Here is a 27,204-nt window from a genome sequence, read left to right as displayed (position 1 = left end):
TTGCCTCTTCATTCTGTTGTATTGTATCGTAAGATTAACCATAGAGAGACTAGAAATAACTGATACTGCGTGTAAACGTTCTGATTTGTTTTGTTAATGCTGGGAATGATTCAAATTAACAAAAAACAAAAACCAAAACAAAACAAAACAAAACAAAAAACAGATTTTTGAAGAAAAATTATTTTAGCCATGACAAAATACAGCGAATTTTGACATCTCAAATATGAACAGTTGCTAAATCTGTGGTCAGTCAAACGAAAAATAACTAAAATTTAAAAAGGTAAATAAATTAAATATTAGATCAAAAACATGCTCCAGAAGCTTCTTTCAGCGTCCCAAAAAGAAGTCAACAGATGCAAGAGTTTTCTTTACAACAAAGTATCGAAGAATGATCGGCTTCCTAACTCGTTTCTTGTCCGTGCAAAATGTTTCTTTTTTTCGTTTCATTTAATTTTTGATTCGATTTCATTTGACGAAGTTCTTTGGGTTGAAAATGAGAGAATTCTAAGCAGCCAGTGAATTCATCTCTGATCGCAGTACCACTGTAAGCGTTGCCGTCAGGTTCACCTAAAAACGGCATATAAGTTCTCACTTAACTATAATTCTCCAAAAAGGCAACGAAACAATCCATCTTGACTTTCTCAATCGTATCATACTATTAAACGTTTCATCAATCTCTGCTTACTATCGTTACGCTACAATACGGGACACACAATTTTCGCAGAAAATCAATGTGCACCACCAACTGATAAGAGTCTATGTTCTGTTAGGTAAAGAAATCAACAAATTTACGGAATATAAACAAAAAGCAGTGCAGTCTTAGCTGTATATAGCTGTTTCAGAGCGAATGTTTGCCGTAGAGGCGGGTTCCGCCAAAGCGAATATCTAATTGCATGACCCGAAACTAGATCTGAAACTCTCGCAAAGTTCTTCGAGCTCGTATTTGTTCTTGAAACTTCACAACGCGCTCGTTTTTCTATCCGTTTTGGTTTTTCTTTGTAAAGTAGCCGTGTGAACACAGAATGGTCATATCCTTCCCTCAGGTGCACGGCACCCACATCCACAGCTTGACTCCAAAATAAGAATATAGGGTGAGGTCGCAAACTGAAGACAAGACATTTTGATGGCGCTTGTATTCGTTCTTGAAACTTCACAACACGCTCGCTTTTCTATCCGTTTTGGTTTTTCTTTGTAAAGTAGCCGTGTGAACACAGAATGGCCATATCCTTCCCTCAGATGCACGGGACCCACATTCGCAGCTTGACTCAAAAATAATATGGAGTGAGGTCGCAAACTGAAGACGAGACATTTTGACGGCGCTTGTATTTGTTCCTGCAACTTCACAACGCGCTTTTTTTTTCTATCCGTTTTTGTTTTTCTCTGTAAAGTAGCCGTGTGAACACTGAATGGCCATATTCTTCCCTCACTGAGGTGTACGCACTAATAACGCTCTATGTTCTGTCGGGTAAAGACACCAATGAGTTTACGAAAGGCAGAGCAGTCTTAGCTGTATATAGCTGTTTCAGAGCGAATGTTTGCCGTAGACGGGTACCGCCAAAGCGAACATCTAATTCCACGACCCGAAACTAGATCTGAAACTCTCGCAAAGTTCTTTGCGCTTGTATTTGTTCTTGAAACTTCACATCACGCTCGTTTTTCTATCCGTTTTTGTTTTCTTTGGAAAATAACTGTGCGAACACAGAATGGCCATATTCTTCCCTCAGGTGCACGGGACCCACATTCGCAGCTTGACTCCAAAAGAATATAGAGCGAGGTCGCAAACTGAAATCAAAATAATTTGACGGCGGTTAGTAGGGTAAAATGTGTCTGCGCTCGATAAAACGCCGGCTTTTTAATTTTTTTTGTTAAGTTTTACCTAACAGGAAACCAAGGGAACAGATAACCTTCAAATTGACAGTCTACTTTTTATACATAGACAAAATTTCCATGTATTCTCTGGCTGAAAATTTCGTGTTTACGATAACCTCTACGAGACGGACTCATACGAAGGGACGCGCGAATTGTGGACACGCGAGTCGTCACCTCCACGTATGCTTTGCGGTTTCATTCACAGCTTTTAAGCTTTGACGACAACTCATTTAAGGCCGTAGAGATTTTAATCTCCGCTTTTGTCGATCAAGCACAAACAGAGACATTCTGGTTAAAGTTTCAATGAGGATTAGAGTGGAATAAGAAACTTGAGAAATCCTGTGTTCAATTGCCAACGCGGCAGGGGAAGTCGAAATATAATTTTCACTTTCTAAAGCATTCATATTCAAATGATTATGGATTTTTTAAGTGACCAGACAAGGTAAATTAGCCAGAACAAAAGAGCCACAACAATGCGAGCAAAACAAGTTAATTTTCGCGCGCGTACAGTTTGGCGCGAAGGCTTTGTTACCTTTGTCACGACTTCAAATATCAAATTTGATATTGAAACATAAAACACGAATTTCTCACTCTTCATGAGCTCACTTTTCACGCTTTGAAATCTCTACCTTGTTCTAAACGAGCTGTAACTTCCGTTAAAAAACTATTGCATAATCAAAATAGGCGCATAAATTATGCAACCCTACGCGGCTAGATTTAGCGCGAAAAATTCGCGCACATGGCCTTGGATGTTGTATTGTTTTACAATTGTTTTTTCTATAGGGTAATTTCAAAACGAAGATGTGAATTCAAAATTGAATTATCCCCAGATGAATCTCATTACATAAATATAAACTAACTTGGAAATTCAAACTAAGTAGCATATAGGGAATAGAGTAACTTCACCGAGCTGGCCTCTGAGTAGAAAAGTGGAAAAAAGCGAAATAAAAAAATTAGAAGCCGATATACAACAGCAGACTTTCACCCCGAATCCTCAATATGCCAATTCACCTTGATAAATATTCAAAATAAACAGAAACTCTTCTTAATTAAGACATCGGCAGCTCTTTCATAAACGCGCGAATCTTTTAATTATTTCAGAGATCTCACCTTGTTAGCGCTCACTCTTTACCTTTTCTAAGTTAAATGATTTCTGCGTTTATCTTCACCCTGAAAAATTAAAATAGGTCTTAAATTTGAATTTCCATTTAAGAGTCCAGAAAGATTCAAACGCCATAATAATTTGTTATAAATAAGCAGATGAAGTTGAAAATTTGATTGCGAAATTGAAACATCAATTAATCGTTTCTGTGTTTATCAATAAATTTGTAGTAACTGACGTTTGAAGATATATTTTGGGGATGACAATAGCGCAAAGTTTATATTTCACCTTCAAATTCCACCAGGAAAAAATTTCACGCCAGTGCAACATTTCCAGACAGAAAATTCGAGGACTAAAATCAAGATGTATAATGTTCAGTTTGAACGAAATATCAATTGGATTACTGGATTACACTGATGATATTTTTATAGTGCCTTTAACCCATACTATGCTCTGCTGCGCTTTACAACACTTTGTGGGAGACTTGGCCTGACTCCACTGCGCAGTTTGCAATTTGGAAAGGAAATTTTTGCAGGTGCCCCCGATTTTGAAAAATTTTGGACACAGAGCCAGACCACAACTCCGGGAACTACGTTCCTTGCTCTTTTCAAGGAGTGCGTTGTTTCTTTAACGCCCTCTCAGTACAGAGAAGACGAAGAGACAATTCTCCCTGACTAAAAACTCACAATCCACTTTTAAACCAGAACAGCCGAACCAAAGGGAAGACTTTATCGCCGTTTTGTTTTGCGGAAAAAAGGCCAGCCAACATACTTTACAACCGTAACGATTACAAAAGCTGACGTTTCGAGCGTTAGCCCTTCGTTCCGACGAAGGGCGGCTAACGCTCGAAACGTCAGCTTTTGTAATCGTTACGGTGGCCAATTTACCATTTCAACTTTGTTGATATATCCAAATTATTTCGTTACCCCCACTGACGCAGCCCCAAACAGTTTCTTTAGAAACTATCAGCCTTTATTCAAAATACTTTACGATCGAAAGACACACTAATCCCCTTCTCGTAAACCTATTTAACTATTGCCATCGGATATAAGTGTCATTTGCAGGTTTTAAACGTTTCTCTTTACTCTATTTTGAAAATATCACAGATTTCCTCATTCTAATTTCAACTGAATGCAACTTTGCGGAAAATTATCCTTTCTAAAAGCCATGTTATTCCACCCTCGCTAGAACGCGTCCGCATCAGCTTATTATAAGTGCGTGCCAGACGCGTGCTAATCGCCATACTGAGCACCAAGCCAGGGGCACCAAGGAAAGTATTCTCAGCATACTGATACGCTCGGTCGTTAAACTACTAAACGGAAACACTGAATTACTTTTTTACTGCTAGCTGAGTTAGGAATGCTTTTAAAGTAGAATGAATTGCACTCCTAAGCGGTAACTAACGATAGCAGATGTCTTTGATACTTAGAGTCGTTCTGGATGATTTCACCCAGCTGTCCAAGTCATTCGAGCATTCCAAAAATGTGCACGTCGGGAAAACAAATTTAAAACTGGGAGAACATGCCGAACTGACCCTGACGAATGTTTCTTAAAAGGCATATATACGTTTTAACTCCTCTTGCTGAAGAGTTGATGTAACAGCTACGAACAAATTTAGCATGAAAAAGGCCAACGATAGCTGCGGATAACTGGCCAGCTTCATCAGACTCTATACGGCACATTTACCGGCGTTTAGGTTACTTCGCGTAGTTTTCTCTTTTGAGTGGTACATGATTGAAATACGAACAGAAAATGCTCGTAAACTGATTCTTACATGACTAAGTGCTAACTTAGTCGTTTAAAAGTTACATCACTCGGTTTTTTTTTTTTCAAGTCGACCTCAACATTTTTGTCATTCGCGCTTCAAACGTTTAAGTGCGACATCTTTGAATAGCATCTCGTTGGTAATTCTGAGCATACCTTAACCGCGTTTTGATGTGAGTTACGACCACGACTATTACTTAATCACCAAGTATCTTCCTTTCTAAACCAAAACGTGGAACTAATGCAATGAAGCGAAAGCTTAACAAATTCCCCGCAAATTTCCCAAATGACAACACCACCCAGGGAAGCTTCGAAACTCTGTCAACAAGGAGAAAACCGAGCGGAAAGCAGCACCTACGCTGTACTAGCGAAAGGAACTGCCTTTTCTTGCTGATAATAGTGATAGATGAAAATTTCGACCGCGAAGAATAGAATTAATTATGATAAGTCCTGCAACAACATCCACGCGTGGGTCACACGAAACATCAAGGAAGCCGTAAACAGACTGCTAATAAAAGAGAGGAGAGAGCAAAACAGAGACATTTGCAAAAAATAACTCACAGTAGTCAATCGTAAGGATTTGGAAGTCTGTCTAACCTGTTACTGAGTTACTCTATGTAAAGTGAAAGCTCGCAAAGTGTTAGGTTTTCGCAAGTGACTGCCTAATTTCAGAAGTTTCGAGAGGAGTCTCCAATATTGTCCAAGCCGTTATTAATTATAACTTATAAGTTAAGCAATTCGTGGGCGTAGTTTACTAGTATATTATAATGTGATCAAAGTTCCTCTCAAAATTAGGCGATCACCGAACACGGACATAAATATTTGCGATGCGATGGTTTAATTTCTCGGTTATTAGCAGAAAATGGTAAAAAAAAAATTGCTTTTCGGATGATTCGCTCAAAAAAATAACCTGTTCGTATAGCTCGGGGGCAAATTTTTCATGATAAACAAACATCAAACAGGAAAAATGTGAAACACAAGGAGCTTTCCCTGTTTATCTTCATTAACTCTGCACAAAAGCCGTCGATGAATTCACAGTTTTCGATCGATCTCACATTGAACTTTTAGCAAAACAAGCTTGCGGACTGTTATGAAAAGTCACTGGCGGTAATTTATTCAATACTTGATCGGAAACTTCGTGGGCACAACATATAAAATATCTTCGCTTGGTTAACTTTCACTTTCACATCGTCAGTAAAGGCCACCAAATTTTAAAACGTCGCTACTTTGCAAAAGAGGTTTTCGAAGCAAATGAGACCCAAATTTCCACATCACAGAAAGAAAACAATTTGATTAAAACGAAAGGTACCAAATAGAAAATTGAATTTTTTCAAGGTTGAGGGGGTCATATCAACTTGATTAATAGTTAGCATCTTTCGCTGTTAGTTCCACTTGACTAATCCTTTTAAGGTCAAGAATATAGAGCTTGGCTTTGAATAAAATAATAGCTTTTTTGAAGGTTCGATGTTATCAAACAATATTTGTGTGGGACTTTCGCACGAAATGGAAATGGCAATAGCTTTCTGCACGACAACAAGTTTGACAGAGCGCTTTTCAGTTAAACGAGATCGAGCGTTAAACTACCCTAACTCTCTAAGTCTATTTCATAGAATCTAAAACGCCCTCGATTTTCCCTTAAAGACTTACTAGTAACCAAACTGAAGAGAAGCTTTCTTAATTAGAATATCATGACAGAAAATTGGTTTTCTTTGACAAACAATGAACTAAAGAACTTTATCGACGACGTATGCGGAAAATTAACGCTAGCTTTAGGCTATTAGCCAAAAAAGTCCACTAATTTGAAAGTAAAATTTTCAATTTTTTGGAACGGTGTCAAACCAAAGTATATTGGATTACCGTTGATGTGAAGTGATTTACAAGAAATTGTTGATGAAAAGGTACCAACAAACGCAATTTTTTCGAAGGAACAACTACAGGAATGGAAAAACCTCATCACATGTAGTAACAAATTTTGGAAACCTTACATTTTTTGCGTCAGCATGTTTGTTATAAATACGACAAAAAAAAAACAGAACAAAAACAAAACAAAGAAAGCAGCATTAATATTGGCTGTAAATGCTGCTTTGTATGTTGATCATTTTCCATAGAAATTTCGGAGTTACAAAATTGTTGTGGGACACTGCTTCAGGAAAAAATGTTATATTTCTCTCAGGTCATATTTCAAAACTTCATAATAGAAATGTCCCCACAGTTTTTAAATTGCGATATTTTTCAACCTTGTAACTTACACAGTCATGCACAAAGAGTTTTAGACCACACACTTTGCTATTGGATTTGTCCTGCATTTAAAAAAATGTGATGGGAGCTTTTCCTAACCACACACAAAAAAAATAGCAGCTTTCTCCAATGTGGTAACTCAAAACTACAGTAATCGATCCTGAGAATTTCACGATACGTAATATTTGCTTGCGTGGGTTCACCTGAAAAGGCAGTGAAGTGTGATAGAAGTGGAATAGAAAATGTTTTCAAGTTTAGCTCCATGCCTGACGTAGAACTTTTCTGAAAGCGCCATGTATAATAGGAAGCGTTTTTTTTCTTTTCGACTTTATTATCAGATAATACATTTGATCTAGAAATGTTCAGAAATCTGTCGAAGTCACACGTTCACGTATGGCCGATTTAAAAGAGTCACGTTTGACGCCAAATATGCTAACGCACAACTCAACCGATGAGAGGAGAGAGAGAGAGAGAGAGAGAGGGAGAGAGACATCTTTTGAAAAAGGCCGTTCTTTGGGCGTATTCATGTGAACAAAACGTTTCATATTTTTCCTTTTATAACGGACGTGGAGTCTCTGTAGGAATTCGAATAATTTATCGTTGAAAACAAGCGAACAATAACAGTTGCCGTCATCTCTTGGAATATGACCGGCTGTATTGGCCCAAAACATCGGAAAACCGTTTAATTTAAATCTGTTATTTATCAACCTATATATCCTGGTAATGATATTCTACAGCAGTAGTGGATCAAACGTCACTAAATGAAGGCAAAATTTATTTAAAAAAAAAAAAGACTGGATTAGAGTGACTTTGGTCAAAATATTGTTCTCAATGAAGTGTTAACAACCATGTAGAGTTCCAGGGTGTAATTGTCAAAAGGCTCCGACTTTAAATGGGTTTTTAATCACCATTGAGTTTAAAGGCCCAAAACCACTGGACTGAATTGTGACTATGCAAATTAAATTCATTACAGAAAAAATTTTCCAGCACCAGAACAAAAAAAGTCATCAAAACCGTTAACACTGGATCGTTTAGCGAACGTTTAGATTCGTGAGTGATTTGTTTCTCTCTAGTATAACAAGACAACAAACAGACCATCCCTCGCCAACAGCTCATCAATTCAAGCGAAATCCGCCCAATTCTTATGCAAATCAAGAGCAATATTACTGCTTTCAGAAATTGTGCGCTTCAGCAGTTTTGCAACTTTTTTGTCATTTAAAACGCCTACATCGTAAACAACATCGCGAATGGCCACTTTTCTTCTTCACTTTTCCTCTTTTCCACGAAGTCAGCGCTAACCATCTAACGCTAACTCGCGTTGGCAACAAGTGGTTTTCCAATGAAAGCGTCGATATTCCCTTCGTTTATTGCAAAGCGGAAATTTCGTTCGCACGGATATTTTTCCAAGCGTGGGAGGAGTTTAGGTCAAAAGGGCCGAGATTATTAGATTTGTATTGTTCTTTTGCCGTTTGTGTACGCGTGTTTTATTTCATCGTAAAACTACGTAATGGGACAGCTATGCTTATGTCTCTCCCAACTCATGATAAGCACATGATCCATTTACGCATATAGAGTTAAAAAATCTGTCACAAATCTTTTACTCCGTAATTTTTTAGGTCCATTAGGTTAGTTGTTTACTCCGTATCCTGGTAGCAGACTCAATTTACAAGTGGCCATTATATTGGTCTCCCAATGTTTGACTCCTGATAACAATAGGAGATTTAATGTCCGCCTGTGGCGTTGTAAAATCATGGATTACCAATTTGACTGGTGGTATGTTTGTTCCTTAGTAATTAAACTTTCGAACCAAGGAATGCGGCCAACAATACTCCACAATCGAAAACAACACTATTTAAAAACTTTCCAACCATTTTAACAACCCTGTGGTCGCTTTCGAGCGTAACGCACTCAAGTAATGTTTTACTCTAGAAAGTGTTTTTCAGAACTTTTCCCATTCAATTACCCCGCCCAGTTCACGGTTGACTTAAAACTCCTACCATTTTGCATTTTTATTACTCAGATGAATCTCTAAGTTCAAGGTTAATATTTCCGGTCGCTGTTTTGAACCATTAAGAAAAAAAAAAAAAGTATGGTGCGAAAACCAAACATCACATGCGATACTGCCAGATTTGGTGATATTATAATTTCATTCCAAGTTTTTACGACCTGTTTTCAAAGAACGAGTTACTGGCAATATGTTTGTTACGAAGAGATTAATAACAAAGGATTGTTTGAGGTCTTATTTGTGCATGATGTAAGCGCTTTTTTAAAGAGTGATCTGGAATGAAAAAGCCTACCAAAACGCAAGAAAATCGAAGTCGTCAAGTTGGTATATAAAGTATCAAGGAGGGAAAGCGCAAAGAGATATTTAAACCGAACAGCGTTAAAGACAAGAAAGCTTTATGAGAATGCTTCATCTTTAATCATAAGTTTAATTATAGTGCATTCCTTAAGCGTGTGGGAAACTTGATTTGAATACAACCAGGAACTTTCAAATCACAAGGACGCTATATAGGCATGCATATTTTACTGGGAAGAATGTTATCTTTGCTTATCACGTATCAAGTTTGCGGAATATTGCTCTGGGACGCTACACTGGAGAGATATTTCGAAAAAGCACTGTTACAGCAAAACACGAATTTCTCTTTGTCGACAAAATGAAAAGTATGTTTTCTGAGGGGCGGAGACAAGGTTTTCAAAAGGTTTCCATAACAGTAAGAAACAAACATTAGGTATTTTCATGAATTACAAAATAATACCCCAAATAAATGACAGAGAAAAAAAATAAGTAATATGGAATAGGCAAACAAAAATTCCGGCGCCGATATCCCGTAAACAGATAGAGGAGCAATTTGAGATGAAATGTGTGATAAAATTTTTTACAGAAACTTCGCTATTTATAGAATTCATTTGCGGTTGAAAAAGTAAGAAAAGATGTTTGTTCCGTAGTAATCTCGAAAAACTAGTTATGCTAATTTGTTTTTGTCAGTTGATAACAATGCATGATATGGGGTCTGTACTAAGTCTTGTAAAATCTGGAATGGAACTCTCAGATTTTCCTGACACATTCTAGCTCTTCTTTTTCATCCTAGTCGATCCTTCTTAAGTGCTAGAACCAGGGATTCAGCTTTATTTGTGGCTTATTTTGACAAGAGCGCCAATGACGTCAGGAAAGTTTGTCACGGTTCAAATAGGGTGAATGCTTGAACACGTGTCGAAACGGAGAACGAAAATGTAAATTCTCCTGAAGACGCGGGGGAATTCAAGAATCAAATTATCGTTAAACCAAAACTTCGCCTATCCTTGAAGTGCGCCAGATGCTCCAAACTGTCATTTTGGAATCTCACAATTGAAGAACTTTCTACAAAAAAACAGGTTTGCACGTGCGGGGAAAATTGCGTGCCTGAAATGAAGAGGCCTAATCCAGATCGCCCAAGCGTAGCATAATCGCTCACTTCCGGTGAAAAATAAACCCGATAGGGGTACCGGCAGTGAGCTAATATTTACTCTGACTTCGTGCGGAATTTCTCGCTTCTTGACAGACCACGTCTCAAAATCTCCATCACTCGACGGCAATCGGCTACCTCAATCGTACTGGATTAGACCGCGGAAAAATTCACCAGACTACAGGAAACGTTTTACGTGTCCGATCGGAGTCTTACGTCGCATCCCTGGTGAAACTGTCGGGGGAGTTACTTTCATGATATTTCGACCTGTGACGTCACCCAACGGAATTCTCCTGTCGAATGAGCATTGAATACTGATGTACTATTATCTCATAGCCGCATGCTAATATCTTTAATGCTGTGTGTCGAGCAGTTAACGGCTGCATTCGTCAGCATCCTTGAAGAGGAATACAGCCACACGAATCGCTCAGCGGGAATTTCTCCAATTCTACCGCTGTCACGATGCCTCGAGCGTTCTTGATCAAAGCGAAGAAAGAGAAAAAGAAGGAGGACGATGCCCCTTCTTCTCACGTACAAGTAAACAGACAATTTTCCAACGGAATTTCTGGTGAGTTTAACGCTTTTGAAGCTACTGAAATTTCGTGGGCGAACTCTCTCCGAAATTTCCTCCTCTACTACGAAATCACATTGTTACGCTAGTTTCGAAACTCGAGGATGCCTCTCAAACACAGAGTCAACGTGCCGGATGCATGTTTAAAAAGTTTTCTTAACTCGTGGAAATTTTGCTTTCAAACATTTAGTTCTCGGTTTTGTTAAATGTCCGCGCTTACATGTAACTTATCAACTTCTGAGTCAAGCAGCGCAAATTCTGCCTGCTTTTTCTTTAGCTTCCAAGCAAGTGTATCAGGCAGAATTACATCTACCCTCCGCCGCATTCCGAAGCGTTTACATATGCAACTTTTCATAGCCGAAGTTTTTTTAGCCCTCCGAGTTAATTACCGCGCTCCTCTATTTACTGATCAGTTGTTGAATATTTAATTAGCGCGCTCATCGAGTGATTTGTCCGTCTCGCGTTGAGGCGATTAACAGCTCAAAAATCACTCTCTCCATGTCAGAAATGTAAGTACTACTTATCGACAAAGATCGGAAAGCGTTTAGAGTCGCGTTTAAGTTGCGGTTTAGTGGAACGTGCGCTGCCGGGAGTTAATTCAATAACGGTATTCTTGTCTCAAGTTGCAATTGGACTTTTTCCACAGATCCCCACAGCAACGATAGGATCGTGTGCCCCTCCGAGGATCAGATTTCACCGCCTACACACACTAAAGAGTCGCCTGTCCGTCTCCATGTCAAGCGGAAGCATTCGCACGTCACAGCCTCCGCGGAGGAACGGGAAATAATTTCTGTCCCGCGCCTGACCCAAACAGGAGTTTTGGAGACTAACAGAAATGTGATCACAGAATCTCCACTGGCGGATAATGCAATTGTGCCTAGGAAAACACGGAAAAGAAGCCCAAAGAAAACAGTAGTTTATTATTACAAAGCTAAGCAAGATGCAAGAGACGGAATAAGCGAAAAGCATGTAGCAGTTGGCCGCGATTCGTGTTTGTCGAAAGACGTTCCGCTTGAAGGCAAATCTGCTTCAATGCATCAAAGGAACATTCATAATTATGTGGCGGCAAACTCCAAGCGAGTGACATCTCAGGGGAACCCCAATTGCGGTTATCATTTCAAACCGCCCACGCATTCAACGAACTGTCAAGAAAAGTCTACACGATTTGAATATGAAAAGGCTGGCCATCAAGAAAGCGCCAAGCCATTTAATTATGCAGAATCACGCACCGGAAAGTTCTCGCGCGAGAAACGTGAAATCGCGCCAACTGCGGGTAACATTGGCTTAGACAATGTCAAGATCGTGGAAGTTCACTCGATCGGTCAAAAAATGGATATTGTTTATCCTAACAAAAGTGGCACAGTTCCAACTGCTCCAGTGCATCATCGAAGCGAAGAATATCGCTGTAACGTGTCCTCTGCTAATAATGTTCCAGCTTCTGATCCACCAGCACGTAACGTTCAGAGAAAAGAACCCACACCAGCACAAACTTCTGCGCCCTCTGCCACACCTGTTGTTCACTACCTACCCGTGTATGCTATCCCGAGTTCCCAAGGAGTACAGTATCAAGCTGTTCCTGGAGCTGCAATTCTTGAAAAGGTTCCAGGTGTAAACAATTTGTATTCTCCAGTGGGAAAGAATGGAGAGGCCAAACCGCAGCCAGCATATCCACAGCCAGCCCCTCCAGCAGCCAAACCACAACCACCACCACAGTCACAAGCACCACCAGTTGCGCCCCCACAACTGCAAGTACAAGGAGGCCCTACGCACACTCAGCATCACATGCCTCACCCGCAACCTCAGGGTCCTGTTATCTACCAACCAAGAATGATGTCAAATCCCACTGCTGCCCACCCTGTGCAACCCACGTTGGTACAACCTGGTTACCCGCCACAGTTAAACAATCCTCCTATGATTGCTGCACCATATCCTCCACCTGATACAAGGGTCATCCCCACGCAAACCTATCCACCACAAGCAGTTGCACAAGCAATGCCATCTCCACCATATGTTGTCACAAAGTCAGAACCAGTTTCACCCCAACAATTGTCAGCTCCTAATCATTCAGTAGCTACCACTCAGTCATATCCTGTCTCTGTGCAAACAGTGGCACCTCATCAGCCTCAGCACTACCCACCACAAACTCAAACAGTTCCAGGACAGCAGCTTTACCCTTCACAAGAACAGAAGTTTACACAACCACCAATGTACCCACCTCAATATCAATCAGCACCAAATCAGACCCACTATCCTGTTCATGTTGTGGCACATGAGGCACTTCCTTATCCACCAGTCACACAGCAGGTGGCTGTCAGTCAGCCCACACCACCACCACCACCACCACCACCACAGGCAGCTGCAGGACCAGTTATTTCCACTGGACACCCATATCCAGCAGAGAGACCAGCCCAGCCATATTACCCACCTCAAAATGCAGTACAATACCCACCTGAGAAGTCATCTTCAATGGCTATTCATTACTATCCAGTTAATAAACCTCCAAGTGAGCAATCAGTTGTGCAGCAGTATCCAGATCAGAAAGCAGTGCATTTGCCTTCACCTCCATACCCAGTGGAGAGTGTAAGCCAACCTCCTACTCCACAGTACACCCCTGATGGAAAAGAGCAGCAAAAATTTCTTTATGCACCCCCACCTCCAGACTTCATGCACAGTCCAGTGTACAGAGTTCCAGTAACTGAGGCACCTCAAATGGTCCAGCAAAGTCCGCATTCTACTCACCCTCCGAGCCAGCACTCGAAAGAGCCTCTAAGCCAGCCTCCGAGCCAGCCACTCAAAGGAGCCAAACGGAGGAAAACTGCAATGCCTCATCGTGAAATCAGGGACAGTTCATCACCATCAGAGAGCTACCCACAGCACAGTTCAAGCCCTGGCTCAGACCTACTGTGTAATGAAAAATTGTCAAAGTCCCCTGGTCATAACCCTGCCTTGAACAAATCCAGCTGTGTAATCACTCCTCCTGGTTCACCCCATGAAGAAGAAGATGGTTCATACACTGTTGTTATGAGAGATTATGGCATCCAGGCTGGACCACCAACTGAACAAGGCACATGGACTGTCAAAGTAGAGTCCACTGCTCCACGCGTGTACATTACTGAGAAGGAAGCTCTGGCACATGCTTACAGTGAAAGCATTTCAGAAGAGGAGGATGAATACGAGGAGGAGGAGGAGGGAGACTACAATGAACTTGATGACACAGATGAAACCTACAGCCCAACTCAAAAAGAAAACCGCTCTCCAAGTGGTTTCCAAGGGGATGGTGGGAGTGAAAACCATCTATCAAGGAAAGGAAGGAGAAGGAATGCAAAATACACCTGCAAATTCTGCCACAAAGGATTCCAGTGGTACTCTCACTTGACATCTCATGAGCGCACCCATACTGGTGAAAAACCATTCAAGTGTCCCGAGTGTAACAGAGCATTCACACGTGCAGATGGACTGCAATGTCACATGCTTGTACACAACAAAAAGAGGCCCTTCAAGTGTGATTACTGCAATAAAGGATTCAATGACAATACAAGCCTGGAAAAACACACGTACAGTCATACTGGTGTGAAGCCTTTCAAATGCGAATATTGTGGACGGGCCTTCAGTGACTCTCAGTCAATTGAGAAACATTTACTGGTTCACATCGGTACAAAGCCTTATAAATGCCAGTTTTGCGTGCGATCATTTAATGACTCTCAAATGTTGGTCAGGCACATCCGTAGCCACACTGGCGAGAAACCTTTTAAGTGTCAGCACTGCCAAATGGCATTCAGCAAACAGAGTGCCCTTGTCATTCATACAAGAGTCCATACTGGAGAAAAGCCTTACCAGTGCCCTCATTGTTCAAAGTGCTTCTCAATCTCTGGTAACCTGCAGCGTCACATTCTCATCCACACTGGCGAGAGACCTTACCAGTGTTCTAAATGCCCGAAGGCCTTCAACAACCCAAGCCACTTGTCACGCCATATTAGCAAACTTCATGCCCCACAACCAAAACCTGAGGGAGTAGTAGATAACCGACCAGGCTATAGTGCCCAAGGAAACAACACAAATAAACCTGTCCTTGCATAAGCTGTTCTTTTAAAATGAACCCTGTGGCATTGAACTTTTTGCAAGAGTTTGAATAGACTTTTTTTAGAACTATATTTTGTACTTGGGAACCTTTATTTAACTTCCTGTGAGCTTTTCTTTCTCATCACTTTGAACATGAATGTCTTGCTATGCAAGACCAAAGTTAGTGCTATCACTGACCAATAAGATATAATTTCTTCCAGGTTTCACTCAAATGATTGTGCTATATTCAGTTCCGTAGTTGTTTGGTATAAGGCTGTCAAAGTGGCCAATACGATAAACGTGAACAAGTTAAAATTAATGTGTACAATGAAGAAATTGCATTTATGGACCACTTTTCATAAAATTTTTTGTATTATTTTCAAAGAGGAAGACCATTTAGGTATAGATATATTCCTTACGTTTCTAAAAAGGATGATAATGACACAGGAAAATATTTTTATAAATACTAAGTTATTAAAAGTATTATATTGTTTTATACCATGAATATATTTATTTTGACTAGAATTTTCTAGAGGTATGAAATAACCATTGATGTTTAGTCACACAGCGTGTTTTTGTCACATGTGACCTGTATTTAGGCAAAACAAAAAATGTTGTCTTTGTAAATAAAGTGTTTGATCGTGAACTTTAGTCTTGAAATTCTGTAAATTTAAATTGCAATGTTTCTGCTGAGATATTTTAGTGGACATTCAGTATTGGTATAACTCGTCTCAGGTCAAACCGGTTTCACTCGTGTCCTAGAAAATTTTTTCAAGGGATTGGGTTTTTCACATGTACATTATGGCTACATTAGACTGATCACGTGTTCCTACCTGCTACAAACTAAATTGTATTTCATTCCATTTCATCCTGGCTGATATGAGAAACTAAAAGCCAAAAAAGAAGACTGGAATTAATAGAGATTTAGCACCGCGTTTAGGTGGAACGGCAAACGTCGGCTTGCCCTTTCATGTTTCACGTAAAATTGAGTGAATCTTGCTGCTTTAGCTTCGTGTGAGCTCACGTCGTAGTGGATTTGAAGGCGTCCTTGTATGATTTACATGGAATAGTTTTAGTGCCCTTTTACCGGCAATTAACTTCTACCATGTAAGAGAAAAAGTGAAGAAAATCTTACTTGCACGGCAAACGTGAAACACAGCCACACACGCGAAACAGGTTACTTTCACGTAGAAACGACAAAGCGCCGCAACCAGCTGACGTGAAGAAATGGCGGGAAAACAAGGTCACGTGGTCACTCTTGCCGTTCACGATTTACGCAAACGCGGTGTTAAATCTCTCCAGTAAGTCTCTAAATTTGGTCATAGGAAACTTCTAAGTGATTTCAATTCACTGAAATGTAGATTAAAGGGAAATTACTAACAAATGCTGCCCTTCATTGAATGCAGCATATGTCAACCCTTTACACCATAACATTAGTGTCCATATTCTCCATACTTTTCTCTTTACTCCTCCTTTTGGTACTGACAGACAGAATTTTTTGAAAAATCAAAATTTCTTAAATTGGCGATCATTTCTTTATTCTCAGGATGTTAATGAGTGATTTAGCAGCATTACTGTACAGGGAAATTAGATGTCGGCAAGGGCTTAGCCAGGGGGGTCCTGTGACCCCCCCCCCCCCCCTTGGTGGGCCTTCTTTTGAGCAAACAACCTACAATATTCAGGTGGTGAAAATGCCATGAAACTATCTTGGCCTGCCCACTATACTCTCACTGCTCATCTCAAAACTGTAACATTAAGTAAAACATGCACAGCGTGGAGGTCGACACGAAAATCTGGTGAGTAACCTCTGTGACCCCCCCCCCCTTTGAAAAATCCTGGCTATGCCCCTGGTTGGTCACTCTCAGGATTTAATTAAGGGTTAAAGAGGGGTGGCAAATGGGAGCAGGGGTTCCTGATCCTGTTTCATGCATGAACTTAAGAAAAAAAATTGTGCATTATGAACTTAAAAGAAAAAATCTAAAATCTCTCTTCTTGTGTGAGGTTTCAAGGAGATCTTGAGGTTGTCACAAAATGAAGAAAAATTAATCGATCTATTTCAGGAGGAAAATCATGTCTCACGGTGGTTCAAATGCTGGTTAAAAAAAATTCACGAATCATGCTCACCTCTCGGTAAAAAATCATGAGTCACTCCTTAATTTTTCCCTTAATTGTGCACCTCATATAAACCATGAGCCACCATCTCAAATAATTAAAACAACAATAAAAAAAAACAATATATACATATGGTACATCTATTATACCACACCCTGTTGTACATAACACAAGCCAGGCAAACTGATTTCATCTTGGCAAAAAGCAATACATTGAAGCTTAAAACTTGTTTCTGTTTTGTTGTCAATGACTAAGAAATGTAATTTTGAAGTACCCCCCCCCCCTTTTTAAAAGAAAAAGACAGAATGGGAAATGTGGCATTTAACTTACTAAATGCATTATGTCCTTCTTGAAATGAGTAACTAATAAGAAAACCACTTCAAGCAGAAATCTAACTATGGCAAATGGAGAATTGATACCCAAAAAGACAGCTTGTATTAGTATTATATTGACTGTTACAGCTTTCAATTGAAAGTAATTTTCTTGTAGTGTTAGTTGTATTGATACAAATTCTAAAGTCAAGGAACATATCCAGACAAAGAAATTAGACCTTTCTTTTCCAAGATCATATATTGAATTCTCCAAATTGTTTCCACACACTTCTTGAACTTCATGTTTAAGGATATGGTGTCCAACCAAAACAATATCCCCTGATTGATAATTTCCTTATTTCTCGTCACCTTTCTGCTTAAAAATATATTAGTATGATGCACGATCCTCGCAGTAGAGCGCTATTTATGCAATAGCGAAAATCAGACCTGGAAAAAGCTCAGGCCTGATTTTTTTCTAGGTCTGATTTTCATTATTGCATAAATAGCCCTCTCTACTGCGAGGATCATGCATCATACGTATCTAATACCGCAGTTCAAAATATATGAACTTCATATATTCATTGTAACTAAAAATATAGATACAATATGGAGAAATTCAATTTTGGTCAGTCCTAAGTGTAACTGCCAACAAGTCCAGTTTCAACAGTTGCTAAAGGAACTAAATTATTACTAGTTATTACAAGTAGAAGGAATAAAAACAAACTACAGAGGAAAAGCAATCTGACAAGGAAAGACACTTACAAACATTGATTGATTTTGTGCACATGAAGGATGGAAAACTGAGAGTTGATTGCGGTAAAGAAATCAATGTTGATCTCAAGGACTCTGATACTCTGAATTCTACCGAGAAGCTTATACAAAATAAAATTAAACAAAGCAAAATTATACAAAAAAATCTAACAGAATATAAATCAACGCGTGTAAAAGAATGCGAAAAACAATAAGAAAAATGCACGTACTAAACACAAAACTGTAATTGGGAGCATAAATGGGAATGCCGCACTAACACTGAGAGCAAAAGAGTTCAATTCTGTAATATGAAATTTAACAACTGGGTCCTAAAACAAATAAAATAAGTTGTAACAATGGACAGGCTCTGTAGGTTCAGTGTCTTCAGGAAATAATGATCTATAAAAGTAAACAATCTGGGCCAAGTTGTTCAAAGGTCAATTTGCCCAAACCCAGGGTTAAATTTTAATCCTGGTTTCTTCATTCCTTTGTTCAAAGCCTTTTTGAGATAATTTGCATAATAAGATTCTAGACTAAAAGAATTATATTGAATTTTCTGAAACAGATTTCACACTAATCCTGGGTTGTCTTATAACCCAGCTCTGAACAACCCAGCCCAGGAATATTACGGGAAAATAAAAAAATTAAAAGTCAAGGAAAATCCTAGTCTCCACCGTTGGTGGGGGAGGGAGTTTTGCGTGACAAGCCAAACAATGGCTGCGAAGGAGACTAGGAAAAACCAAGCAAAGAAAAGATACTGAAAACAAAGTGGCTAAGAGTTGGTCACACTTTGAATCCAGGAAACCTGTAAACCACATTACTGACTACAAAAGCACTCAGATGGTGCTCCCATGGCAAACAATTGATGAGCTTTTGACAGGACCTCTATATGATAATGTTGATTTTAAATTAAGATACAGTCGTTAAGTTAAGCAATAGTTCATTATTCATAGATATAGCGGTAGCCATCTAGCCACGGACTAGTAGAAATTCAGTTTTGGCTTGTGGTTTTTGATTTTCAACAGCCAGTTTGGCTAGTAAACAAACTGAAATTGTTGTAACATCTCAGTTATCACTAGCCACTTGGTTAGTAAGTTGAAAAGTTAGTGTCAAGTTCTGTTAAGAGACTCTTTGCAGTGGTCAGTTTACATTACTAAGTCAGCTGATGTAACCAAATCATCCAATGAATAAAATAGCTGTTAAGTTCCTGAATATAAAAGTCACCGTTAGAACTTTTACTTTGTACATTAAACAGTCAAACCAGAGTTAAAATATTAATTTTAATAACTATTGGTCGGGAAATCTATCATGCCAAATAAGGTGTCTGTTTTAGGCAAGCTGTTGAAGTTTTAGTCTAGAGCCAGGTTTTGAGATCACAGGAAAAAAAATCAAGCAATTGCACACTTTTCAATATCTCAACCACTTCTATATCTCAACCACTTCCATTTCATTTCCTTGAGGGAAAAAAAAATGAAATTTCTGATCAACTGGGAATTCACTAACTCACATGTGACATCACAGCTTAGGCTTAACCTTTATCTCCCATGAGTGATCAAGACAGAATTTCTCCTTACAATATCAACACAATATCAAGTAGACAAGTGATGAGAATCAAGAAAAATATTCACTAGCAGATTAGTAGTTGATTCAATGCTTGATTCTTTGCACTAATATCATAAGAACTGTATGACAGACACTAAGGAGAATTATCACTGAGATCTCGGTAGTGAAAAGGTTTTAATTAAATCCTTACACTGTTCATTCTTCAATTGGTGTTGCCCTGAAGACTTCCAAAACAAACGGTCGTATAAAATGTCTTTGCTTTTCCAATTCACTACGAAGGTTCTTTAGATCTGAAGGGATATTTGCCACTCTCCCTGACAAGAGCATTCCTTTCTTAGCAGTCAGGCTTTCGTGAAATTTTTTAATCTTCACTGGTACTCTTGTTATGATATGGAGACCAAAGTATTTCCCTTTCACGCTTCGCCATGACTTCAGTAGCACAACTTTTGCCAAGGGGACTTTCTCTTCGCCGACCATTGACGACGACGTTATATTCAAATCTACGATTTGGCTGAACTTTACGCGAAGCGAAACTCGAGGCGTAAACAAGGTTAAGGAGTACGACGATGGGATCCTAGAGTTGTTCAAGCAAACTTCTTCACAAACTTGCTGAAGAAATTCGGACGCAGTCGTTTTCAAGCTGTATTGCGTTCCGATATTTTCGTTCTTGATTTCCAGAGGAGAGCATAGATATATTTGAAAAGTGGGAAGAAGAAGCGCCAGAAGAAACGTAAAGATCAATAGTTTTGAAACCCTTCTAAGCGGTTTGAAGAAATATCCCGAAATGATTGTAATCACAGTGAGCCCGATCACTGATAGAATCTTCGAATGATTTCGAAGTACAGTACCAACATTGGAAATAACATCACCACCGACAGCTGTAAGCCAGAAAAGGGAAGGCAGAACCATCAGGCAGAGAAAAGCAAAGTTCTTGTAGGACGTTTTCGAATCATCGTTCGATCCGCCATCTTTAGTTTTGCTACTCCGTTTTTCTCTCGGATTTCCGCCTTCACTCTTTCCCATTTTGGCCAGGAAGATTCTAAATGTTAAGACTCCACTTTTAGTTCACAAAGGAAGGTTTATGAGCATTTTCCTTTTAGATTCACGGTATGTTTTAGATATGGGCTCTCTTTGCTGATAAGTGCTTGTTCTCAAGGGGAATTTCACGTGGCAACCGAACAATAGTGTTTTATAGTAGGGGAGGTAGAGTAGACTTAACTTTCCACAAATTTCGTATTTTATTCTTTAATCATATCCATATTTCATCTATTTAGACAGAGAGATGGAATTAGATTTGCGTGAAATATTCAAGAAGAGAATCATTAGGAGTGTGAAAAGTTGCCAGAGGTATTTTTTTTGAAAATAATACTTTAGAAAAAAAGTAGAAAACGACCATTATCGTACCTTAGAGGACCCTAGGCGAGTTTGTTTTAGCTGAGCAGCGGCTGCTAAGCCAGCTACGAAAAGGCGGGAATTATTCAAGCTCGTTTCCAATATGGCGCATTCAAAGACAGAAAAAACAATTACCGCTTGTAGTAACCTTCAGATTTCTTCTATTTCCCAAGAATGGACAGAAAATGCTTGGAATTCGGAATTTTGTGAGTCTCAAGGGTTTCCAGAGGTCGTGGAAAACAGCATATCCGATCGTGGATACTTTGTGCGGGAATTGAAAGAGCTGTTGTTGATTTCAAAGCAATGGACAACTTCTACGAGCCAAGACACTTTAAATGAGGGTGAGCTTGCTGTAGGAGTTCCGGATTATTTTGCATCTGAGCTGGTCGATCAGTTTTCAGTGGACTTAGACGCGATCGTTCCCATCGTTGCGCCGAATGCATTCCCCTTTCAAACTTACTCTTTAATACAGCTCAGATATCGATATATTATTATCTTCAAAAATACTGCAGCTGTTGTTCCCTGCAAATCTCTCAGTTGAACCTGCCAAATGATTTTAAGATCTTAGATTTTGTGCTCCTGATTATCTTTTATTTTTTTTTATAGAGAGGTATAGGTATATTAGCTGTTTCTAAAGAAATCCTGACCTTTTTTCAGGCTTATGGAAGGTTCTTTCAGACAACAATTTTTCACCCAAAGCGTTGATTTCTTTGCTCCATTCATTTATTGAATCCTGTGATAAGGTGAGAGCTACTACTCCTTTGTATTGGCCTAGGATTGGATACTTAACCTTTTAACTCTCAGAAGTGATTAACATGTAATTTCTCCCTATTGTATTCTTACATTATCCAGCAAACAGGTAATGAGAATACTCAACATAATCAGTTGGAAATTGTTATCTTGATCTATCATTAAATTCCTGTAACTTATTTACAAGGAAATGTGTAGTAGCTAGAGGGGAGAATTAACAATCAGATCTTGAGAGTTGAAGGGTTAAGAAAGTATTTTTGCCTGCTCATTGGCTAGGAGTTGATTATAGCAGATGGATAAACAAAACTAAGTGGTACAGGTATTTGATTATGCCATAAACTCTCAAGATCTGTTTTGCACATCGAGTTACTCTCCCTTTTAGGAGCCCCTCCTCCCAAACAATCAAGATTTAGAGGGAAGTTGGGTGTCTCAGCAAAAATTGAGCAGGTTGTGACTAACAATGGTTCTGCAGGTGTGAGATCTTGTTGAGTTTTGTCTTATGTGACAGACTGAGTCAGAGAGTCAATAAAATGCTCCTTTGTGAATATATGAAAGTCATATTTTAACTGCAGTTAACGAATGAGATGTAGTAGTAGTAGTAGTAGTGAACTTTATTTATGTGTCGTGAAAACCTAGCACATAGCACTAATTGGGAACACAGGGTAAAAGCTTTAAAAATAAGAAATCTGGAACCTATTTACAGAATTATTTACCTAACCTATTAACAGTTAAAATTATTTATTTAGATGAGAGTGATTTTCGCAGTAATGAACACTACTTAAGCAGCTCAGTTGGTAGAGCACTGCACTGGTATTGCAGAGGTCATGGGTTAAAATCCCCTATTGACCGAATCGAAATATGGCGTCAAATTTGAATTACCATTGTTTTGGACTTACTAGCCTCGTCTTCACGTAGAAACACAAAAGGATTATCACATGTGTGAGAGGCCAGTAAGTCCAGAACAATGGCAATTCAGATTGGACGCCATATTTCAATTTGGTCAATAGGTCTTAAATTTTTTTCAGGCCTCATTTTCACTACTGCTTAAGTAGTGTTGGTTACTGCAGGGATTGCTCTCATCTCGTTATTTAACCGCAGTGCAAATATATGACTTTCATATGTTCACAAACTTTGACTCATCACTTCACGAGTTTATTACAAACCAACATAATGACCAGCTCCCAGTTGGCTTGTTAGCTCAGTTGGTAGAGCACTGCAGTGGTATCGCAGAGGTCATGGGTTCAAATCCTGTACAAGCCTGAAATTTTTTTCAGGCCTCATTTTCTCTACTGCTTAAGTAGTGCTCTTTACTGTGAAGATTGCTCTCATCTCAAAATGTTCCCTATCAAGATCAAGGCACCTGTCCATAGTAAGAAGCATTTTAAATGGTAGAAAATTTGTTTGCACCTGTAAGTTGACACTTCTAGTTATAAAACAAGAAGGATCATAAACACTCAGAAATAGTTTTCTTAGAAGTGACATGTGTATCCCCTGATTAGACATAACAAGTTGATATTTGTACTCTGTCTAGACATCAAAGGCTGGACCTAAACTGGAAAGCTGTGTGTTAGCTGCCAATGTTTATATCGTTTTGGTTCAAATACCAGGTGAGAAAAAAAAGTATTAATTATTCCAAGTGGAATGGGTGCTGTTTTTTAAAATGGCTAAATGCCTTGTCACTGATGAATTAGTGATGGCTAAATGCCTTGTCACTAATGAATCACTGATGGCTAAATGCCTTGTCACTGCCGATCTGTTTTCTCTCATCCTGTTATCTTGAAGGAGCAATGATTGTGAATCTGGGAGGGGGGAGGTAAATAAATTTAAAAAAAAAATTGCATTTGTAAGAGGGCTCACTATTTACGTGTCATGTCTATCATCATTGTGGCACAGGTTTGATAGTTTTAACCTTGTATGTCCTAGGAATGATTAACATGTAACTTCTCCCTATAATATCCATACATTATCCAACAAACAGGTAATGAGAATACTCAAACTTATTAGATAGAAGTTGTCCTCTTGATATAACACCAAATTCTTGTAAGTAATTTACAAGGAAATGTGTAGGAGCAAGAAAGGAGAATTAACAATCAGATCTTAGGAAGTAAAGGGTTAAGTTGTGACAACAAGGTGGAGATACAGGGTCTATCAGATAGTGTGCTGAGGTAAGGAGTTCCTGGCATGATGAGCAAATCAAACTCAAAGTTGTTTTTATTTTCATTACAGAGTAAAATTTAGGTCATTGAATTTTGACAATAAGTTTGAAAGAGGTAGCATTATTTTTTCCAGGGAGTGGAGCATACAAAGTTTTCCATCCTTTATTATTCCAGAAAGCTTTGGATGTGTTGCGTCTCTGGCCTCAGAGAGGTAAAGAATTGTTTTGTTGAAGGATTGAGTTTTATCATTGAATAAAGAAAGTCGATACTAAGATTTGTTTTTTTTATAAGCATGGACAACCACTAAAAATCTGTTTTCTGCCCATGAAAAATTAAACACCAGACCTTTACATACATACATACATACACACACACACGCACGCACGCACACACGCACGCGCACACACACACACACACACACACACACACACACATATAGGGGGCTTTTCAGGGCCAAATCCCACCCATCCCACCCAGGGGAGGACATCCACCACACAGTAATCTCGTGCGTGGGAAATTAATGTCTCCCACCCCCAACCCTGCAGGAGACGGGGCCTATGGTTTATTCGTCCTTATCCGAGAAGACTAGAATATCTATCCATTTCTTGATTATAGAAAAGTAGCAAATTCTCCTCATTTATTTTAAGACCATGAGTATTGGTCTGGCTGAGGCTCCAACCCTCGATCTTCCGCACAACACAATACGGCGCTCTAACCAATTAAGCTAACCGGGAGGCGGTTAGCTTAATTGAGTTAGATGTGCCAGTAACCATCCTTCTCCTTGCTGATTTTACCTCTGTTTGGCAACATTAACAGAGACAAACAAGAGGAAAAGACAAGATGGTGCATCAACAACAGGCCGTAGAACAAAAGCTAGACGTGGAAGAGAAGGTAGAGATAAGCATTGGGCTATGCTTCAACCATTTAGTTTGATTGTCCAGGTGGGAGAAATCTTGAGAAGGACTTCTGTTGGTAGTAGTGACTGACATTCAATTAACATGGCAGAAGTCATCTTCATTGTAGACTCTCTAAGGATGACATTGTACTTGACTCTGATACAGATTTTTGTAGAGGTAGTCGAAACTTTATTACTGCGACTGACAATTACAGTCCTTCTCAGGACTTAACTCTCACTGGGATGATCAAACAACATATCTGGTGTAATTTTGGCAAGCTAGTGCTCTGCATTTTCTTAGTGATTTTACAGCAGTGGATGGCTGGGAAGGGAAAGAAATTTGTACCAAGGGGGTGAGTGGCAGTCTAAAAGTAGGAGAGGGGAAGGGTGGGGCAATAGAAATAAAGTCTTCTTGTCTTTTCATGTCCCCTCCCCCTCACTGTCCACTCTAATTCTAAATCAAACATAGCTGATTGAATATATGATTGCCAGCTTGTAACATTAACTTGCCCCAATAAGATGTTAAACTGCAAGCTGTCATAAGCCTCTAGAATCCATTTTAATTAATCTTAATGACCCCCCTTAAATGCTAACTAGAGCTGTGATTTTTATTTTAGAAGGTGATGGTAATGGTGAGTGCATGGAAGTAGAGGCTACTTCTGATAATGATGATGATGATAATGATGGCAGTGACAATGAGGATGATGAAATGACTGGGCAGATAAACACTGAACAAGCAAAGGCCAATGCTAAAGTCAAACTTTTATCACTAATGCAGGTAAGTGAAAATTTTTGTTACATCTCATGTTATTCTACAGAAAATCAAGTGTCAGAAAATTCTCCTTAGGCTTAGTAAAATAATTTTTTGTATTTACTAGTCTACATTACAGCTGCATGCTTGGTTGAAAAGGAGTGAGGCTAAGGGTGACCTTGTTGTAATACAAATGTTGCTGCTTTTCAAGTGTAAATCACTTTGTTATCATGTTAACTAAATACTGTTCTCTATCACGACAAGGTCACCTTTAGCCTCAATCCAAATCAAAGGCCCTGAGTCTTAAAATTTGGAAAAAATGATTATATTATTTTTTATTCTTCCTTTCTGTACTGTAGGATACAGTGTTGCTTTTAAGCAGCTACTCCCTCAAAGATTCTGAGCAGATCGCTCATCATTTGATTCAGTTGTTTGTGGAAACAACACGACATGAGGGTGAACCCTTTGAACAAGTTGTATTTGACTTCCCAGGGTTAGTTCTATTTTAATCCAAAGTTAGTTATATTCAGAGCATGTACTGCCTGTAAATGAAATTAAGACTTAATTGAATTAACTGATAAAGTTTGATTCACGTTTTTGTTTGCAGGCACCAAATTTATTCCATCAAGTCAATTGCTTCCTTGGCATATTTTGTGAGTATTTTTTGTCATTTGTGTCAGAATGATATCATGGTAAAACTCATAAATTTAACTAAAAATACATTTTTCATTTCTTCATTCATAACCAATTTTATAGTGAGGTTCTCTGATGCAGGCCTGATATAAACATTTTTAGGTTGTTTTTTTTTCATTAGTCACAAATTGTTGTAAGTCATGTGTCATGCTTGAGTCCAGGTTTTTCAGCTGTGGGCTTCAAAACAAGTTGAAAACTATGTAAAAAACACTCCAGATAGGATAAAACATTTTTCTTAACTCTTTTCAAATGTTTCTTACCAGCCCTTCACATTTTGTCATTACTTTCCAAGTAATTTTTTTCTTGCATGGGATCAAAGTTGGCAATCTTGAGTGGGCAAGATTAACTAATCTTGCCTGCTTGGGTAGGCAATCAGAACACAGGATTCACTTCATATTGCCCTCTGGGTATTGCCAGCGATATATATAAGTTCTTGTGAAAAATACATTCACTATACATTACATGAGGTAATAATATCATTATTCTTCAAAAAGTTAATTTGCACCCAAAAGATAACCCTCTTTAGGATATATGCATTTGAAAATTCAGCTATATCTTTCTTTGTCTTTTTTTTTAAGGGTCTGAGTGTCATGTGCTCACCTCTTCATGGCGACATCGGAACAATCACTCACACTGTAAGTCCACCGCTTTTGTTCTTAACACTTTCAATTCACAGGTCTATTCAATTTCTAATTATTTCTCAGAAAAATAGCATAAAAAAAAGCAAAACTTGTTGAAAATTTTTCAAATGAAAAAATTATATTTAATGAATACTGTGTGTC

General features: G+C 38.9%; 4 protein-coding genes across 7 annotated transcripts in view; 2 read left to right on the top strand and 2 right to left on the bottom strand.

Annotated features, from left to right (window-relative positions):
* LOC111343123 (NLR family CARD domain-containing protein 4) overlaps positions 1-27,204 on the bottom strand; it is a 253,148-nt gene that overhangs the window by 138,466 nt on the left and 87,478 nt on the right. The window lies entirely within an intron of this gene.
* Positions 73-20,978, bottom strand: LOC111344197 (uncharacterized). Of its 3 annotated transcripts, XM_088751529.1 has the most exons (4): positions 16,185-20,978; positions 15,883-15,936; positions 2,980-3,039; positions 73-1,782 (listed from the first exon to the last, which is right to left on the bottom strand). In XM_088751529.1, the coding sequence occupies exon 1, from the start codon at positions 20,806-20,808 to the stop codon at positions 19,981-19,983; it is 828 nt and encodes a 275-aa protein (XP_088607655.1). In that variant the 5' UTR covers positions 20,809-20,978; the 3' UTR covers positions 73-1,782; positions 2,980-3,039; positions 15,883-15,936; positions 16,185-19,980. The 3 variants fall into 3 exon arrangements, 2 of the variants coding, with proteins under 2 accessions (XP_088607655.1, XP_088607656.1); XR_015998241.1 differs by lacking the exons at positions 15,883-15,936; positions 16,185-20,978 and adding an exon at positions 5,297-5,420; XM_088751530.1 differs by lacking the exon at positions 2,980-3,039.
* Positions 10,550-15,695, top strand: LOC111344195 (uncharacterized). The gene is made up of 2 exons (XM_022951407.2): positions 10,550-10,987; positions 11,637-15,695. Exons 1-2 carry the CDS (start codon positions 10,882-10,884, stop codon positions 15,065-15,067), a joined length of 3,537 nt encoding a protein of 1,178 aa, XP_022807142.2. The 5' UTR covers positions 10,550-10,881; the 3' UTR covers positions 15,068-15,695.
* The window catches only part of LOC111344196 (condensin-2 complex subunit D3-L), a 29,120-nt gene continuing 23,165 nt past the window's right edge, over positions 21,250-27,204 (top strand). The window contains exons 1-9 of one of the 2 annotated variants that reach the window (XM_088751505.1): positions 21,250-21,518; positions 21,835-21,920; positions 23,459-23,534; positions 24,217-24,294; positions 24,900-24,974; positions 25,599-25,756; positions 26,089-26,222; positions 26,337-26,382; positions 27,001-27,057. In XM_088751505.1, coding sequence (XP_088607631.1) covers positions 21,281-21,518; positions 21,835-21,920; positions 23,459-23,534; positions 24,217-24,294; positions 24,900-24,974; positions 25,599-25,756; positions 26,089-26,222; positions 26,337-26,382; positions 27,001-27,057 — 948 coding nt within the window. In that variant the 5' untranslated portion in view covers positions 21,250-21,280. Of the gene's footprint in view, positions 21,519-21,834; positions 21,921-23,458; positions 23,535-24,216; positions 24,295-24,899; positions 24,975-25,595; positions 25,757-26,088; positions 26,223-26,336; positions 26,383-27,000; positions 27,058-27,204 lie in introns of both variants that reach the window. The other variant, XM_088751504.1, reaches the window with a different exon arrangement.

This window comes from Stylophora pistillata, chromosome 3, assembly GCF_964205215.1.
Source record: "Stylophora pistillata chromosome 3, jaStyPist1.2, whole genome shotgun sequence".
Lineage (NCBI taxonomy): Eukaryota > Metazoa > Cnidaria > Anthozoa > Scleractinia > Pocilloporidae > Stylophora > Stylophora pistillata.
The sequence above is the reverse complement of the archived record's forward strand: the minus strand, read 5'-3'. Positions and strand labels throughout refer to the sequence as shown.